Source organism: Lagenorhynchus albirostris, chromosome 8 (assembly GCF_949774975.1).
Source record: "Lagenorhynchus albirostris chromosome 8, mLagAlb1.1, whole genome shotgun sequence".
Lineage (NCBI taxonomy): Eukaryota > Metazoa > Chordata > Mammalia > Artiodactyla > Delphinidae > Lagenorhynchus > Lagenorhynchus albirostris.
In genome coordinates this window covers 63,763,778-63,782,438 of record NC_083102.1, presented here as the reverse complement: position 1 = coordinate 63,782,438, position 18,661 = coordinate 63,763,778, and the positions used below count along the sequence as shown (strand labels likewise).

Genomic DNA, 18,661 nt, shown 5'->3' with positions numbered 1-18,661 from the left:
CTTCAATTCTATTCCATTCCTAAGTTTTCATTGACTACTCCCAACCACTCCAATAGCTCCTGTCAAGTGAAAAATGACCCTCATTTTGCCAATTCCAATGGTCATTTCTCAATCTTAATCTTACTCCTTTGACACAATTTGCTCACTCCCTCTTTGAAACACTTCTTTGAAATACCTCTCTTAGTTCTTTTCTTTACCTCACTGATCACTCCTCCTCAGTCTCCTTGGTAGATTCCTTGTTTTCCCAAATTTGAATGCTGCTGAATGCTAAGGTAGCCCTATGACTGTCATCAGACCTCTTCCCATCTCCTTCTACTCTTATAACCTAGATAATTTCATCTAGTCATCTCACCATAAATACTATCTATACCCTGACAGCTCCCAAATTTATATCTGTAGCCTTGACTGCTTCCCTAAACTTCAGACTCTGATAGCCAACAACCTACCTGATCTCTCCACTTACATGTCTAAAAGGCATTTTGAACTCAACATGTCCAAAACTGTCCTCAGTTGCCTTTTCTCCTGCAACAGATCTGCTCTTCCTTCAGTCTTCTCCACCTCAGTAAACCACAACTCCATTCTGCTAGAAGCTCAGGCCAGAAAGAAGTCACCCTTTTTACCCTCTCTTTCTGTTACATTCCACAATCCTTCAGCAAATACCTATAAAATTTCTCATTTCTCATTACCTCCATCCTAAAAACTGTTACAATAAAAGTTCTAACTGATCTCCCTCCTTTCACCCTTGCCTCCCTACTGCCTGTACTCAATACAGTTATCAGGGCAGTCCTTTTAAACATCAGTTGGTTCATATGTACTCTATGCAACTCTTATGGCCTTCCACCCCACTCAGAGTGTAAATCCAAAGTCATTCCCATATCTTTCCAGGCCTTACATGAAGTAGCTCCCTGCTACCTCTATGACCTCCTCCTCTCCTCTTACCAAACCCTAGCCCCTAACTCTGTACCAGCCATACCAGTCTTCTTCTTGGTCCTCAAACCAAGCATGTTCCTACCTCAGAGCCTCTGTATTTCTGTTCCCCCTGCCTGTAATGCTCTCCTCTCAAATAAACATATGCTCCCTACAATTTTCCTTACATATTTCCATAAAATGTCACCTTATTAGAGAGTCCTTCTCTGATCTCCCCATATAAAGCAGCATTGCCCTACCTCCCTTACTCCCTAAATACTTTATCCTGCTTTATATTTCTCCACAATACTTATCACAATATTTTTTTTCCTAACTTTTTCACTCTGTCAGAGGAGAGCCCACCTGCCACTAAAATGTAAGCTACCTTAAGAGCACAGTTTGTTTTGTTCACTGTTACCTCTACAGGGTCTATAGCAGCAGTCCCCAACCTTTTGGCACCAGGCTCCGGTTTCATGGAAGACAATTTTTCCACAGACCGGGGGTGGGGTGGGGTGGAGTGGGGTGAGGGGTGTGATGGCTCAGGCGGTAATACAAGCGATGGGGAGCAGCCGATGAAGCTTCGCTTGCTCGCTGCTCACCTCTTGCTGTGCGGCCCGGGTCCTAACAGGCCACAGACCAGTACTGGTCTACGGTCTGGGGGTTGGGGACCCCTGGTCCATAGCAATGCCTAATACACAGTAGGTCAATATATCTGTTGAATAAATATACTGAATGAATGACAGTAAAAACATTAATTTGTAACCCTTAGATGGTTCAAAGGTAAGAGACAGATAGGTCAGGAAGGTCCAGCTGAAGTTTCTGATTCTTCCAGGGAACCTTCTTTCTGTACTTACACCACTTCTTGTCCACAGTAGGCACCTGTGACATCTTTTACTGCCATCTTGAAAGACTGTTGAACATTTGATTGTGTTTACTATCTATCCCCACCTAGGTTGATACTGTAACTTAAAGCTATTTCTATGCTCCCTGACAAACAAAAAGAGTATCCCTCAAAGCTCTGTGTAAGATTATAGAACTAACTTGGGGCTGTGATGATAAAAGATAAAGCCAGTACTATTCAGTCTATGGAATTATTTTTTCAATGTAGAATGTTGTTTTCTTTCCTTGACTAACAGATGCTAAAGCCATACTAATGTTTGGAGTTTAGACAGGTGATCTCTTTTGACATAAAATGTACCATAAATCAAAAATAACAATAATCTTGACTAAACAATGTTCTGATTTATTAAACTGAATTCCCTTAAAAAACACAAAGTAATTGAGCCAGTATTAACTTGACCCCCCCCCCCTGACTGGGGTAAAAAGCCCCATGAGAAAAAAAAAGGCTTGGAAAGGAAGGACTACTGAGAAGCCAATTCCACTGTGATGAGGGAGGTTGGAAGGAGAGGGTATGACACTACTAAAAGGCAAAGACCAGGAAACAGATCAGACCCAGAGAAAAGAAGGCCCAGAATATTAGAATTCTACTCTGAAACAAAGAAGGGAAAAACGGGAAAGGTGACCTTTTTACTTGTTTTTTGTTTTAATTCACAACACCTGATTCTTCTTTTCCTTCTTTTAGTAGCTGATATAAAGACTTCTTCATTTGGTCTAGGTATGAGCTACAGTGAATGGAAATAAACTGCCAACTTCTTAGGCTAGTTGTAGCAAACTGTTAGTTGCTGACCCCCCGACCCCAGTCATCCCCTTCCAACATATTCCTTTTTTGTAAAATCCATTTTCTTTGACAGAAACTAAAAATGTCAGGTTTCACCTTCCCAACTTATCTCACTGCTAACAATGGCCATAATGACTGTTTCAATACATGACATGATGGGAAAATCTAGTGGTGTGAACGTATGAGAAAATTTTTCATTCCTAATAATAAGAGAACCCTTTCCCTTCTCTTTGGCTTTGAATTCTATAATGAAAGAACACAGTGCTAAGAGCTATTCCAGCAATATTGAGACCATGAGACAACAAGGTTAGGAACTAAAAAGAAAAATATGTTGATGCCGATGGGAGAGAAGGATAAAATAAGACTTCATCATTTAGCTGCTGAAACAGCCCCAGAACTACTTATGTTTATGCCTCCTATCGTATGAGATAGTTAATAACTACTTATGCTACTGCAGTTAAGTATTCTATTACTTGCTGCCAAAAGCCTAGGTAAGATACAACATCAAGAAGATGAACCACCACAGCATTTATCTTAAAGGCCACATGCACATTGGTAGTAGACTCCAAATGTGGCTCTGAAACTTCCAGAAAACTAAAGAAGTTATTAATACAATCAGTTACATAATTCACAATATCACAAACCAATTAGTAAGCAAACACACTGCTATACATACTATCGAGAACTGAGAGAAAGAATACTGTGCTGAGAAATAGGCCCATCAACATTCCCAGTTAATACAAAAGAAAAAAATCAGTAAGGCTTTCAACAACAACAAAAATGTAAAAAGCACACATCAGCAAAAGGAATAATAGTATGAATCAAAATAATTTTGTCCAGGTATGTAAGTATCTAATAATATGGCTTACATAGAATGTTTAGAGGAGTGGATATTCTGTATATATTCCAAATAAATCATATTTCTTACAGTCAAACTTCAAATAAAGGTTAAATAAGATTCTTAGAGAAGTACCAAAGTGAAAGTGATCTATTTGCTAACACACGCTTTAATAGGTAACTGAGCTGGAGTAGCAGTGAACATCAACTTAAGCAAACCAAAGAGATAAAGAGACACATTTATGAATAAAGTTATTCCAATACCACAAGAAAATGTGCCAAGGAAATATTCTCAGTCCATGCCCGTAGATAAATAGGAAATCAAATCAAGGAAAAATGGGAAATCAAATATGCAAGGCACTATACTTAAAATGATGGTTTGAAAACTAATTTTACCCTAGAATTCTTTTTTAAATAAAATCTTAAAAAAAAAAAGACCTTAAATGCTAAACAGCTGACCAAATAAAAGCTGAATGACAAAAGAGAGCTTGTCCCTCAACTTGTATTTTAAGCACTGAGGATACAGTGAAAAATAAAAAAGAACAAAAAATCCTTGTCCTCATGAATCTATATCCTAATGAAAGTGACAGACAATAAACAAGATAAATAAGAACCATATATATTATCACACACCATGATCAAGTGGGACTCATTCCAAAGATGCAAGGATTTTTCAATATCTGCAAATCAATCAATGTGACACACCACATTAACAAATTGAAAAATAAAAACCATGTGATCGTGACTTCCCTGGTGGCGCAGTGGTTAAGAATCCGCCTGCCAATGCAGGGGACACAGGTTCAAGCCCCAATCTGGGAAGATCCCACATGCCACGAAGCAACTAAGCCCGTGTGCCACAACTACTGAGCCTGTGCTCTAGAGCCCGCGAGCCACAACTGCTGAGCCTGCGTGCTACAACTACTGAAGCCTGCGCACTTAGAGCCCATGCTCCGCAACAAGAGAAGCCACCGCAATGAGAAGCCTGTGCACCGCAACCAAGGAAGAGCAGACCCCGCTCACTGCCAACTAGAGAAAGCCCAGGCACAGCAACAAAGACCCAACACAGCCAAAAATAAATAACAAATAAAATAAATTTATTTTTAAAAACCCATATGATCATCTAAATAGATGCAGAAAAGGCTTTTGACAAAATTCAACGTCTATTTATGATAAAAACTCCTCAGAAGGTGGGCATAGAAGGAATGTACCTCAACATAATAAAGGCCATATATGACAAATCCACAGCTAACATACACAATGGTGAAAAGCTGAAAGCGTTTCCTCTGAGATCAGGAACAAGATAAGATGTCCACTCTCAGCACTTTTATTCAACATGGTTTTGGAAGTCCTAGCCACAGCAATCACAGAAGAAAAAGAAATAAACGGAATCCAAATTGGAAAAGAAGAAGTAAAACTGTCACTGTTTGCAGATGACATGATGTTATACATAGAAAATCCAAAAGACACTACCAGAAAACTACTAGAGCTATATTAGATACTGGTTAGGTATTTTTAAAAGGGAAGAATAAAGCAGGAAAGGGGAATAGAAAGTGTCATGGGAGGCAGAGGGTTGTAACTTTAGACCAGCGAGTAGTAGACATGGAATGAGGACCCGAAAAAAGTGAGGGAATGAGACGTGTGAGGGAAGAGCAGCCCATGCAGAGAAACAAGTACAGAGGCCCAGAGTAGGAGCTCACCTGGCCATTCATTAAAGGAGCAGCAAGTAGACCAATGAGGCTGAATGAGGGGAAATGATGAAGTCAAAGAGGTAATGTGAAGATCACACAGAATCTTATAAATCAGCAGAGAAACTGGCCTCTAGTCTGAATCAGACAGAAGGCCACTGAAGGGTTTTGAGCAAAGGAGTGACCAGATCTGACTTAGATTTTAATGGGATAATACTAGCTGCTACTGAAAATGTCCTCTATTCTCTGGAAAAGGATTGGCAAACTATGACCTGAAAGCCAAATCTGGTGCTGCCTGTTTTTGGAAATACAGTTTTATTTGAACACAGCCATGTTCATTCGTTTATGTGTTGTCTATGGCTGTTGTCATAATCAATGGCAAAGTTAAATAGTTATACACAGGCCTTAGGCCCACAAAGCCTAACATATTTACATCTGGCTCTTTGTAGTAAAAAATTGCCACCCTCTGCTCTAGCAAGGCAAGGGTAGAAAGAGTTAGGAGGTTGTTATATTAATCCAGGTGACAAAAGATGACAGACTAGGATAGCAGCAATGAATGTGGTAAGAAGAATTTGGACATATACTAGATATACTTTGAAGACAGGATATGCTAATGGATTAGACGTGGAGTGAGAGAGAAAGTGATCTGAGTAACTCTCATAGAGTTCATCCAGAATAATTTTTAAAATAATGCCTAACACAGCCACATAAAGGTATCACTGAAGATCTGATATAAAATGTCTAACTTTAAGTAACATAACTTCTTGATGAATTCATTTAAAAAGTTTTTGATCCACCACGAGCCATTCCTACCCATCCTGGTTCTTCTAGCAATATTAAGGCATCAGTTCAACAGCTAAAGATCTAATTTGAGCCTTTGAAATTTAATCCATGAATGATTTCAATGCATTATCAAAGGCTGTGGGAAAAAAATCGATAAATTATCTTACATGTTTCAAAGAGAATTTTCTACATGGTAACAAATTATAACAATGTTCACAGTACCAAAATCATACTTTATCATACTACCATACTACCATATGGTTTAAATGAAATATAAGTAACCTTAAGTCAACTATATGATGTGAACCATAATAATATAAGTTTCAGTCATAACTAAGCCTGTGCTATAGTTCAGGTTTTTTTCGTTTTTTGGGTTTTTTTTTTTTTTGCGCTACACAGGCCTCTCACTGTTGTGGCCTCTCCCCGTTGCGGAGCACAGGCTCTGGACGCGCAGGCTCAGCGGCCATGGCTCCCAGGCCCAGCTGCTCCACGGCATGTGGGATCCTCCCGGACTGGGGCACGAACCCGTGTCCCCTGCATCGGCAGGCGGACTCTCAACCACTGCGCCACCAGGGAAGCCCTATAGTTCAGTTTTAATAATAATATGTTGTAACATAACATGGTTAAATATTCTAAATAATCTAGAATTTTCACAAAGTGGATCAAAAAGAATAGAAACTTCAAATGCATTCTCACCAGTAAGATAAAGTACTATGTCAGAAGGCTATAAAAAAACATGAAAATATGCTAAGGTGTATGATGTCATTGGATGAAACTGAGGTACTTATTCTCTTTTTCAACCTTTCTTTTACTGCCTATATAAAACAGCCATTAAGAAGTAAGAAATCCAGGCTTCTCCAGCTGTTCACTGAGATTTATCTGATCTTGAGTCTTACTTGTATTGTCTCTCTGCACTTTTGCTCACCATCTTGAGTTACAGCCATGACTAATCCACACAACCCTATTTTATAATTGTACCTCTGTGTCTACCAAACAGCTGTGAAAATGCTCAGTGTTCATTTAGTACCCTTCTTCAATTAAAGTACAACTCATCAGAATCAGAGACTGACACAAAAACAGATTTATGTACCCAAAATATAATTTCAATAGGATCCCTATATTGATAAAATATATCCTTCAAAATTTGCTTAACAAATTTTCTTCATCAGATTATCTTTTTTACTTGTTTCCTGTCTATGAAATAAATGGAATAAGATGAAAGCCCAACATAAAAAACATATTTTTACATGACACTGAAAATTTGCCCAATAAAAGATGGAACATAACATATATACATAACAATATATCCCAAATATAAAGTAAAAACTACAGAATACTCAATTACCTGCCTATATAAAGTGCTTAAAGAATCAACAAAACTTGCTCTCAGGACTCCTTACAGTATTAAAATGTTTTGAAGACCCCAAAGAACTTATGTGAGTTATATTTATAGATAGCTTATTAGAAGTTAAAATTGAGTAATTTTTAAAATAACAATAAAGCCATTACATGTTAACAAAAATAACATTTTTATGAAAAATACTATAATTTACACACAAAAAAAATTTAGTGAGAAGAGTGGCACTGTTTTACATTTTTACAAACCTCTTTAATATCTCGATAGTGGACATTAAAGAAGATAGCTATATAATCTCTAGAAATCTCCACTATTACATGTGAGAATATTAGGAGCAAAAAAAAGTATATACTATTTTAATACTGTTATGAAGACAGTTTTGACCTCAAAGACCTTGAAAGAATATTAAAGAGTCCTGAATACATACTATGAAAACAACTGACTGCTTAATGTAAATTTCTGGTAGGAAAATTTTAGAATTAAAAATAATTGTAAAGAAATAGAAATGCAAATACTGAAGACTGAAGACAGGGTAATGCTTTTATTTAAAGAGTAACAGAGCAAGGTTATTACTCAAATATAAATTCAGATTCTCATATAAAATATGCTGACATTATAATGCTTTAAAACACCTTGAATTATGTTTCATTTTATCTGTCAGATTTCACTATAAAATTTTTAACATGTTTTCTAAATGTCTGGCTAGGTTTAAGACTGAAGAAACTCATATATACTGTTTACTCTTAAAGTTTTAGATCTGTGATCTAGACAAAGATTTTAAGAATAAACTCGTAAATTTATTTTATGATGCATACCTGTTTGTAGGATATAATGAAGTCACGAGAAGTCTCATGAACATATTCACCAACTATGGATTTAAATCAACCTACCTCCTCTGCTGCTGCCTCTGAAAGCAGACCTTCCTTCTGAGCGCAGGTCACATGGAAATAGGCTCTGCACATCCCTGCATCACAGCTAATGCAAACTCCAGTTCTAGCAAAACGAGGGTCTTCACAGAAGCTACACTCCTACAATGGAATATCAGGAAAAGTCTCAGAGCAAAAATATTTCCAGAACAGAAACTGCATTCTCATACAAAGCATCTACAAAATACAAATAGTGAACCAACAGTATATCAATACAAACAATAACTATAGGCAAGTATTTATATGAAAAAAGTAATTCTCTATATAGTTCTAAAAAACAAAATTCCACTGATATAGTAATGAGGATAATAATAATTAATATCATTTGAGGGCTTACCGTGTGCTAGGCACTATTCTAAGCACTTTATAAGTATTAATATATATAATCATTTGACACTCTATTCCACAATAATATGTGGAAAAGGTACTATATTTCCATTTTACATATGAGAAAATTTTACACATGAGAAAACTGAGGTAAAGACAGTTTTCAAACCAGGATAATCTTACTTTAAGTCCATGCTCTTAACCATTAAGCTACACTGATTTGAACAATGTAATACTACTCGGAAAAATTAAGGAAAATAAATAAGAAGCCAGAGAAAATTCACTGAAAGATCTAGGCATTGCAACCAAAGATATAATGCATTTAAAAAATATATTTAAGAGAATTAAAAGTAATCTTAAGTAAACAATTTTGTGAAATTGGTAGTAATACACAATATAGCCAATTATTTACATTCTTTCTGTATACAAAGGGAAAACCTGCAAAACTAAAGGCATAAACTGTTGAAATTACCCCAAATGCCACCGCCCCGATTTTTTTTTTATACTTTTAACTAAGCCACAGAGAGAGAAAAAGAAAAACCTAGTCTCAAAATATACACTACTCTGGTAATAGGAACCTTCACAAAAAAACCTGCTAAATTGTGAAAGATTGCCAGTAGACAACTAAGGAAGAACTGCTTAATAAATGTATTCTACGTAAATTAAATATGAGAGAAACATTTTTAAAAAATTAAAAAGTTTCAATGACACTAAAAACATCATATTAATACTATAACAGTTAGTGAGTACCTACTTGGTATACAGCACCAAACTGATATATCAGCAATGAATAAAAATAACAGGAACAGGACTCTGGGTACAGATGTGAAAACATTCCCAACACCTGACACTCTACTGCCTAATTATGGGTCTTTTTCCACCAACAGTAGTATATGTATGGTAAAAATTCCAGCAAATACTAATCTAAACATGAAACCAAAAAATTGAGAAAGAGAGAGAAAGAAAAGAGATAGAGAGAAGGAGAGGGGGTCAGAGAGGGAGAAATGGAGAAATTAAACTATTTAAAGGATGTCAATACTATGAACAGAATCAAATTGTTTAGGATAGTCCCCTGAGTGAGTAATTTAACATAGTATGATGAAATTGGGCAAGGGATTTCAGAGTGAACACAAAGAAAAAATTTCCAACAATAAAGTCTCATAAGACAATACAACAATCTAATAAAGAAAATAGAATCTTCCTCAATTGCTTGAATCATTTAAAATGCAAGGGAACGGGCTTCCCTGGTGGCACAGTGGTTGAGAATCAGCCTGCCAATGCAGGGGACACGGGTTCAAGCCCAGGTCTGGGAAGATCCCACATGCCATGGATCAATTAAGCCCATGTGCCACAACTACTGAGCCTGCGCTCTAGAGCTCGGGAACCACAACTACTGAAGCCCACGTGCCTACAGCTTGTGCTCCACAACAAAGAGGAGCCACCGCAATGAGAAGCCTGTGCACCCAACGAAGAGTAGTCCATGCTTGCCACAATTAGAGAAAGCCCACGCACAGCAACGAAGACCCAACACAGCCAAAAATAAATAAATAAATTTAAAAATAAGTAAATAAATAAAATGCTAGGGAACTAAGCAACTGAGAACACAGGGGAGAAAGTAATCAGGAGGAGGAAATGGATAGACAATGTGATCTAGAGAGCTATCCCAGATATAATTCACAGTACTGGGTTTGATTTTGCAGATGAGCTAGAGAGTACGTAATTTTTTGACTCCATGTCCCAGTAATACTTCAAAACAAAAGCAGGTGATAATGAAAATAATCAGCTGATAATTATACATTTAATGACTCTCCTTTTCAATCCAGGTCACTGCTGGTCTCAGTTATATGAAGTAATATCTGGTTACTGTTCTTTAATTGCTTCTAGATTTATATTTATGGTAAAAACATGTGCTTATTGAAAAAGATGGAAGCTACTCGCTTCTAGGCTCTGTGCTCTTGAATTATGAAACTGCCCTCAAAAGGTAGTAACTTCCATTTCCAACTCTGGTGGCCCAGGTAATTTGTATTACTCCTACTCAACTAGAAAATGTGGACAAATTATTTTGTTATAGTTTAAAGGCATTTAAGAGAGGTAACAAGATAGTGTACAATTACTTGAGCACCAGGAAAGTTAAGTTCAATACTAGGGCCTGGAAGCTTTATCTAATTCTGGAGAGGGAAGCTGCAACCTCCCAAACTAAAGCACAAGATTATTCGAGGGTAGAAGGTGACGGATGGGGATGGTGTTTAAAGCCCAAAGAGGATATTCTGGATATAACAGCAGAAACTGTGAAATTTTAAAAATTTCAAATCAGAATTTTCCAACAATCTGTACGTTTCCCACCCCACCTTTAATATGTTATTAATGCTCTTTAAGAGTTTTCCTTCCCAACTGCCCAATACATAGTAATGGAAAGAGAATATATCATTGCCTAATTAGTTCTAGTATTCCGAAGATGTTTGCAATAATTATATACTTAAGTTTAAATTCATAAGTGAGTAATCTTATCACTTATAATCCTAAAACTCAGTCATAATTAAAAACCTATTTATAAACTATGGAGGATGAGGATCATTTGCTAGTAAAAAAAAAAAAATTCTGTTGGCCTTCTGCAGTGGAAGTAAAATAATGGGTGCTTCTTGTACTCTTTTCATAATTTTAATAAATTCCACTTCAAAAGTAAAGTCAGAAATTAAGCTTGTATTTGATCCAACTGATTAAAAATATGGATGTAGTCTGAGAATTCATTATGCACTAAGCAGTGTGCTAAATACGAGGAAAACAGCAGTGGCATTAACTACCATTTTACCCAAGTTATACAAATATATAGAAGAATTTATACATTATTGGCTCTCTGGGAAAATTACTATCAATACTAAATGATTTAGTGCTAACTGCTCTCCAATAGCACAATTAGTAATAAGCATTTCTGTAGTCAACCATGATATTAGTAAAAAGTCATGTAAACTAACAAGTAAAAACTTTCTCTTAGACAATCAAAAACACTTTGTCTTACCTTGGCACCATATTTGGAATAGTTCATTTCTGTTAGCGTTACTGGTCGCAATTTGTCAATATCTCCAAAGGCTACACCAGGAACATACAGGGCACAGACAATATGAACCCATCTATAAGGAGAAAAGATATGATTTTGCTATCAGACCTTTGGAAAAAATGCCCACAGGAAAATAAATGTAAAATTATGTGTCATCTCAAATAACTACTCCAAGAATTTTATGATCAGATTTCAAAATCTCAGACACACAACTAAAGAATATGGAACACCTATACAATGATATCATTTACAGAAAAAGGGACTGCAATAAGCATTACTTTTCCAGCAGCTTAGCCAAAGGTGAGAGTTAACATCTATAATTGCCTTTCACTTAAAATTCATCACACTTTGCACTTATCTGTTATTCTTAAATATTTGCACAAAACCACTATTCAAATGAAACATCATTTTCATATGCATGGAAAAGTATTCACATTCATTATTTTAAGCACTCTGAGAATTAACGATCCTAATTTAAGACTTGTGAAGTTACTCTGCATAAATCACATAAAATTGCTCTTTCCTGTTACTTTTTTCTAAAAGCTACTAGATAACCCTTAAGGACATATTTTAAAACAATTTTTGGTGTGCATCTTAACTTTATTTCTTCTCAGGTTGAAACTGATTGCTAGAAGATGGTACAGAGCAGTTGTAATAACATAAGAAGGTCATATTTCATTCAACTTATCTGTTCACCATACAACCTATATACTAAAACGTATGTGCCCCACATATATTTTTTGAAGTCTGAATGATGCTACAACACTAAATAAAGAATGTTCAGTTTCAGTATACTAAACAGAAAAAATAAATAGGAGTTGATTCTAATTCCATTTTTTAAAAACTGCTCTGAACATTTTTAAAATATATTAGGCACCCTGTTTGCTTACAATCAAACAAAACACAGGATCACTAGATTCTGAAATGTAAATAGTTCTATATCACTTCTGCAAGACACAGGGTAAAAATGAGATGGCAAATATCTCTTAACCTTGTGAAAATATTAACAACAAATTTTGCTTTAGCACAGCTTGAGAGGCTATCACTGCTACATCGTTCTGTTTTGTGATGCATTATGAGTTTTAAAGAAATAAGACTAAGAATCACTTTATAGATGTACTGGGGAAAATAGTTATAAATCTTTAAAAATTATTTTTTTTTATTGGGAAGAAACTCCAAGGTTTTGTGATTTTCTTGATAAAATGTTTCAATCCAACCTCCCAAATGCATCCTGTGGAGTTCACTATAAAGATACACATCTTCAACAAGCAGCTGCTTTCTCAATTTAATTTGCACAGTTTTCTCATGCTCCACTGGTGTGTTAAATGCTGCTGTACTCTGTACAAGTTCATATTTGATAAACCCAACAGCTGGCTGCTTGCTTCCTACTGACCTTCTTAAAATGTTTTAGTACAAGTCACACAGTACTACAGATTTAAACTGCCATTTCAGTGTGATTGGCACACAAGTGTATCATTTCCCCCAACCACTCATGTGAGGATGCCAACTTGACTCTTTATTAAAATACATATCAAACAGCTGAGACAATTTTGGTCCTTTTTAATACACGTTGTATATAGTTTTTTGTTCATTTGTTTAGCTGCACATACTTTAGAACCTTTTAATTAAGACAAACTGAGAAATCAAAAAGGAATAATTTTCCTTGTTACTTTACCATCCATTCTGCTTGGAGCTATGAAGACAGATGTTGATTAGGGAAAGGAGCAGAAAACAAGCATCCCATAAATCCACCAAAAAACAAAGAGACAGAATTGTCATTCTAGCATAGAAGCTATTAATAGATTCTTTTAAATTTACATATTTTAATAAAGCAAACTAAGTAGAAAGCTACTTCTCAAAAAACTCATTTCAGAATGGGAACTATATTCATCAATCAAATTTGATTTTGCAATGTCTTGTATTTGTAGTGCCTTTATAACATATTAAAAAATTCACTTCCAGGATGTTATTTTTATTCCTTCATTTATTCATTCAGTAATTAATTACTAAGTGTCTACTAGGAATGGAGCACCATGCAGGAAGTTTGGAAGTTACAATGATTTATGTGAAATGTTTGCAGCATAGGGTGTGGTACCCTATTATATTAAAGTATGTCTAATACTTCCTATAATCAGGTTTTTAATACCATTAACACAGGATAAAACACTCTCCCTAAGAAAAAAATAAAAATTTAATGGTAAGAATGTGCTGATGGTCTTCTCACATTAAATCACATCATCTTCTATTGTAGAATTTGTGGCTCCCATCAGAAACAGAGGGGGGAAAAGTCTAATTAGACTACATAATAGAAGTCAATTTCAAAACCTTTTTTATTCTTTCCATGCATTGTTCTTTCTTTTCATCTGTTTTGCATTTTAGCTACAATAGTAAATAGCTTGTCAACTTTCTTGGCTTTTTTTGCCTTGATTAAAGCTAGTATTACATCCTTCAAACTATAGCAAGACCTGTAATTTCCACACTAGCCTACAGGTGAGTGTGAACATCAACACAAATAAAATGTTCAAACAGTATAAAAAAAACTTGCCAGGCTGCACCATGAAGGGAGGTGTGTACATACATGTAAGATCCACAGAAGTCAATACAAATATCTCCCAGTAAAACTAAATGGTTAAAGAGGCCTCCCTTTTCTTCATTCAGAAGAACTTTCCAAGTTATTTTGTGGACTATGTATTAGTATATATTATATATTAGTGTGATAAGAGAGCTACTTTATAGTTGCTTTTCAATAGAAATTTCAAATTACTGACGAGAAAAAAGGTAAAATAAACGCTCTTCCCTAAAACGAAGCTCTGTGTTTTCCAAAGCTGCCATACTTATTCACAACAATTTATCACCATAAATTTCAAATCTCAGGACTAAAGAGTTACTAAGAAAGAATTTATGCAGTTGGTATTCTATGATTACCTTAAGTAAGTAGAATAATATTGGTGATAAAAATCACTAGTAGCAGTAGCAAAACTAAGGAGATATTTATTAAAACACTTACTACACTCCAGAAAGTACACTGCTTACAGAAATCATCTCATTTAATTCTCTCAAAAGTGCTAGGAAACTGAGGCATAAAATGGTTAAATCTAAATTCACAGTTAGTAAGAAAAGACTAGAATTCAAATATAGGTGGTCCAACCTGGAAGTACACGCTTTTCATGTTGTACTAAATTCCCTAATTCTAGGCCAAAGTCACTCCAAACATAAAATAATGCTCATGTCCACGATACAGACCAGAGACTCAAGTCAATACATCAAATAATTTGTTATGTATTTATTTTATTTTGGGGATGAGCTTATGACAGACAAGAGGTAAGATTTTTAGTCATTTTTCCTAAACATCAACACAGGGTTCTGTAAGATTCCATGGTAGACCCTATGCAATCCCAACAATCTTGTATGGCAATACTTCTCAAGGCCCTGTCCACCAATTGAGGTAAAAATGAGAAAAATAAGAAAAATATTTCTTACTTTACTAAAAAAAAATTATTAAATTTAAAAGACTGTCCTTTATTTTGGGATAAAATGTATCCTATCCTTTTCAAGATGTTAAAATATGAAAAATAATGGTGATAATTTGTATAAGTTATTTTGTTATTCTTGTTAAAATATTAAATGTTTTGTAAAAATACTGAAATATACATATGTGGCAAAATAAAAAATTGAGCACCCCCTCTTACATGGGGGAGGAAGGTAAGTAGTGATCCATAAAATATAAAAGGTTAGAAACTACTCTTATACATCAGTCACCCATCCTAGTTGGTAGTCTCCTTAGAAAAAAACCATGAAAGATGCCAATGCTATGATGATGACAACTGCTCAAATGTGGTAATAAAGATGAGTGTGAATACAGTGAAAAGAACATAGGTCTTTGTGCCAGTTATCAATTTATTGCTTCTCAGCTCAAATCCACCCTTCAATATCTGCTTTGCAACAATGAACAGAATCCCTTCAGCATTTCTCCTTTACAGTAAGCATCATATCATACTAAGCTGTCTCAGTAGGGAGTGGTAGAAGGCACTGTAGGAGGAAGGGGCTTCTCTGCAGGATGGGAAGAGGACATCTGCCACTGCTCTGCCCCACCACATGCATCGTCCCTCAGTGACCCTGCAGGCCCAGGCTGGAGATCACTTTTCTGTGGGCCTCTCAACACAGACACCATACATTCCAGGCTTTGAACCACTGCCCAGCCACCCACTTGCCAAGAACTGTAGACTAGGTAGTGACCAGGCAAACCAGCCAACTTCTCTGCCATCCAGTAAGCTGGAACTACACTTTCTCTAACAAGGCCTGAACCCCAGCCTTGGGGAAGGTGTCTTCATTCCAAGTTTGTCATTCCCTGGATACTCTCCCTCAGCCCTACGGTATTATTCTTTAGAGTTCTTTTATATCTTATGTTTATCATAGCTTAGTAATTCTTTACACTAAACATCCCCTTTTAAAATCACTGTATGGGTTCTGTTTCCTGATATACGCTTGAAGTCAAACAGATCTGAGTTCAGATTTAACTATGGACTTGTTCAAATTAAAACTATGTAATGATCTGAGCCTCAGGTACTACCTATACCATCTCTCTTATCCTATGGTCATTACTAAGATTAAATGGGATTATGGGTTATAAAGGCAAATGCAGATCCTCAATAAATGATCTTTTCTCCTCCCTGCCCTGATCTGTAGCCTCCTGTCCATTTAGTCTATGCCAAAAAGACACAAAGAAGCAATCAAATGAAAGTGTGTAACTCAGAAAATCATAAATAGAAAAATAGTCAGAAGCATACTCATTATAAAGCAGGCATATTAACCCAACAGAATTATGACATCAACCTTCCAGCATCTGTCTCCTTGAAAATTCCATCCTGATTGGGACATAGTTCACAGCTAGGGGAAACACCACATTTACAGGCATCGCAAAACCAAGGTTCAGTGGAGTTTTCAGAAGCTGAACTCATAATAGAGTCACTCTCTCCATCAACTCCATAACAACCTAAAAGAAAAAAAGAGTATGATTAAATAGAGTTTATTTTTTAAACTCACATTTATAAAGTTACAAAAGAAAAAGGGAAAGGAAGTAGAGAAAAATTCTGAAAAATTAATGGTTTATAAGAATATTAAAGTCAAAACACATAAGTGAAATCATTTTATAAAAATATTTTTTCACCTACCATAGTATATTCAATGAAATAAATGACTCTTTAAGATAATTTTAGACCTACTGGAAAGCATTACAGGAGGAGGAAATTTTACGGTTCTTTAAAAAAAATTTTAATTAAAAAAATACATAAAAATATGCGTTTTCATTAAAAAGAAATCAGAACTATTTAGTCTAGGAACTATTAATTAGTAAATATTTTTGAGCTCCCTTTGTACTGAACACATATATAAAAGACCATGATCATGCAAAACATACAAACAAAAAGCCTCTAATCTAATTTTGGAGGTGGCAGATTAAAACACAAATTCATACAACCACAAATGCAAAGTTAGTATTAGTAAAAGGAAAATAATACAGAAACACGCACACAGATAAATTAAGGCTATAGAACAATTTGAATAGTTCAGACTAGAGTTAGACAAGTGAGTTCTATTCATAGCTGAGCCAGTCTAGAACTATATAAGGTATCTGATCTTTTTAAACATTTATAATTCTTCTATCTTCTGTAAAAATGTATCCATAACTGAAATGAATGAAAAGAGAATACTCTTTTCCCTCTTTTCATTCACTGATAACTCGAGATTCTGAGGGTTAAATTATTTAAGCAGCTAATGTGATTTAAAAATTTTTAAATATCCCCATGAACATACCAAACAAAGAAGATAATGTAGCATAGTTCTTTACATTTTAGAGTAGGACATCAACTATTATTGATGGCTTGTAATAAAGAGTACCTCCCTGGTGACTACAATAATCATGACTCCTAAATTGTTTTCTTTTACCTAAATAGTGCTGGATATACCACAAACTTCATATTATCTAACTCTTTTTCCAGAAAGGAAGACACTGCCCTAATGACAAAACATACTTAAGAAAAATAATTTAATGTATATGTAGTAATTAAAAAGATTACAATCTTATTCTAGTTCCAATGTATGCCCCATCATCTTTAGGCTTGGGCATTTCTCTGATATCCTAAGACACATTTATTTCCTGTCAAGACAGGTCACTTCTACATATAGCCTATAATCAACCTTCCCAGGATACTTTTCACCAGGTTTATTCTAAGAGGGTAGTCTTAGTGCCAAACTCGAAAGGGCACTAAGTACCCAAAGTACCCTTCAATAAACTGAAGCCATTAAAAAAAACATTGTGAGAAACATATATAAGTAACAAGCATCTCTCAAAAGGACTCACCATGTAGGTAAGTTTATATGCATCCAATGTAAGATCATGTGATTACTGAAACTGGTTATACACTACACAGACAACAGGAGCCTGTTGAAAAGCATCTTCACATAACCACCAAAGACATCCAAGTTAAAACAAATAAATAAGTATGTAAATAAATACTGAGTTGAACAAGTCACTCAGAAAGAAAAAGACCCATACACATTAATAAATAATTTTAAACTACCAACATTAATTTACTAGATGTCGTTAATAGGTCAACAGTCATGCATAAGTATTTTATTCACACAGTAGTACCACTCCATATAGATTATATTAAAATATCCTAGTAGGCAGAAAACTAAAAAGTTGTTTGCAACTGTGATTTACATAAGCTGCCTCATGCAAATCCCTTAATTATTGCCAAGCTTATGTTATTCAAAGGCTTTATAATGGTGAACCTTAACATAATCTGAAAAGTCATACGAAAGAATGCCAGAGAAAAGATTTTAAAGGAGCTAGACTATCATGCACAAGATAAGAAAAGGAATCAAACTATTAATTTCTTTAATATAATTAAATTGTGCTTGGTAATAATTAACAACTTCATCACTTCTGTTTAGATATACATGTTTTAAATGATAAATTATAAAATGAAAAAGAAATAAAATTTTCTTCTGGGGGTAGTTATTATTAACCATCACCAATAGAAGAATATTCTTCAGTAAAGGCAACAGTAAGCAAAACATTTTATTCAAAAAAATCATAAAACAATA

General features: G+C 35.1%; 1 protein-coding gene across 10 annotated transcripts in view; it reads right to left on the bottom strand.

Annotated features, from left to right (window-relative positions):
• The window catches only part of PHF14 (PHD finger protein 14), a 199,945-nt gene that overhangs the window by 153,851 nt on the left and 27,433 nt on the right, over positions 1-18,661 (bottom strand). For all 10 annotated transcript variants that reach the window (XR_009542004.1, XR_009542002.1, XR_009542001.1 and 7 more), the window contains exons 5-7: positions 16,388-16,547; positions 11,516-11,627; positions 8,137-8,274 (exon numbers count right to left, since the gene is read on the bottom strand). Coding sequence is in view for 7 of the 10 variants with exons in the window: in XM_060157098.1 (XP_060013081.1) it covers positions 8,137-8,274; positions 11,516-11,627; positions 16,388-16,547 (410 nt within the window). In the remaining 3 variants the exon portion in view is untranslated. The remainder of the gene's footprint in view (positions 1-8,136; positions 8,275-11,515; positions 11,628-16,387; positions 16,548-18,661) is intronic.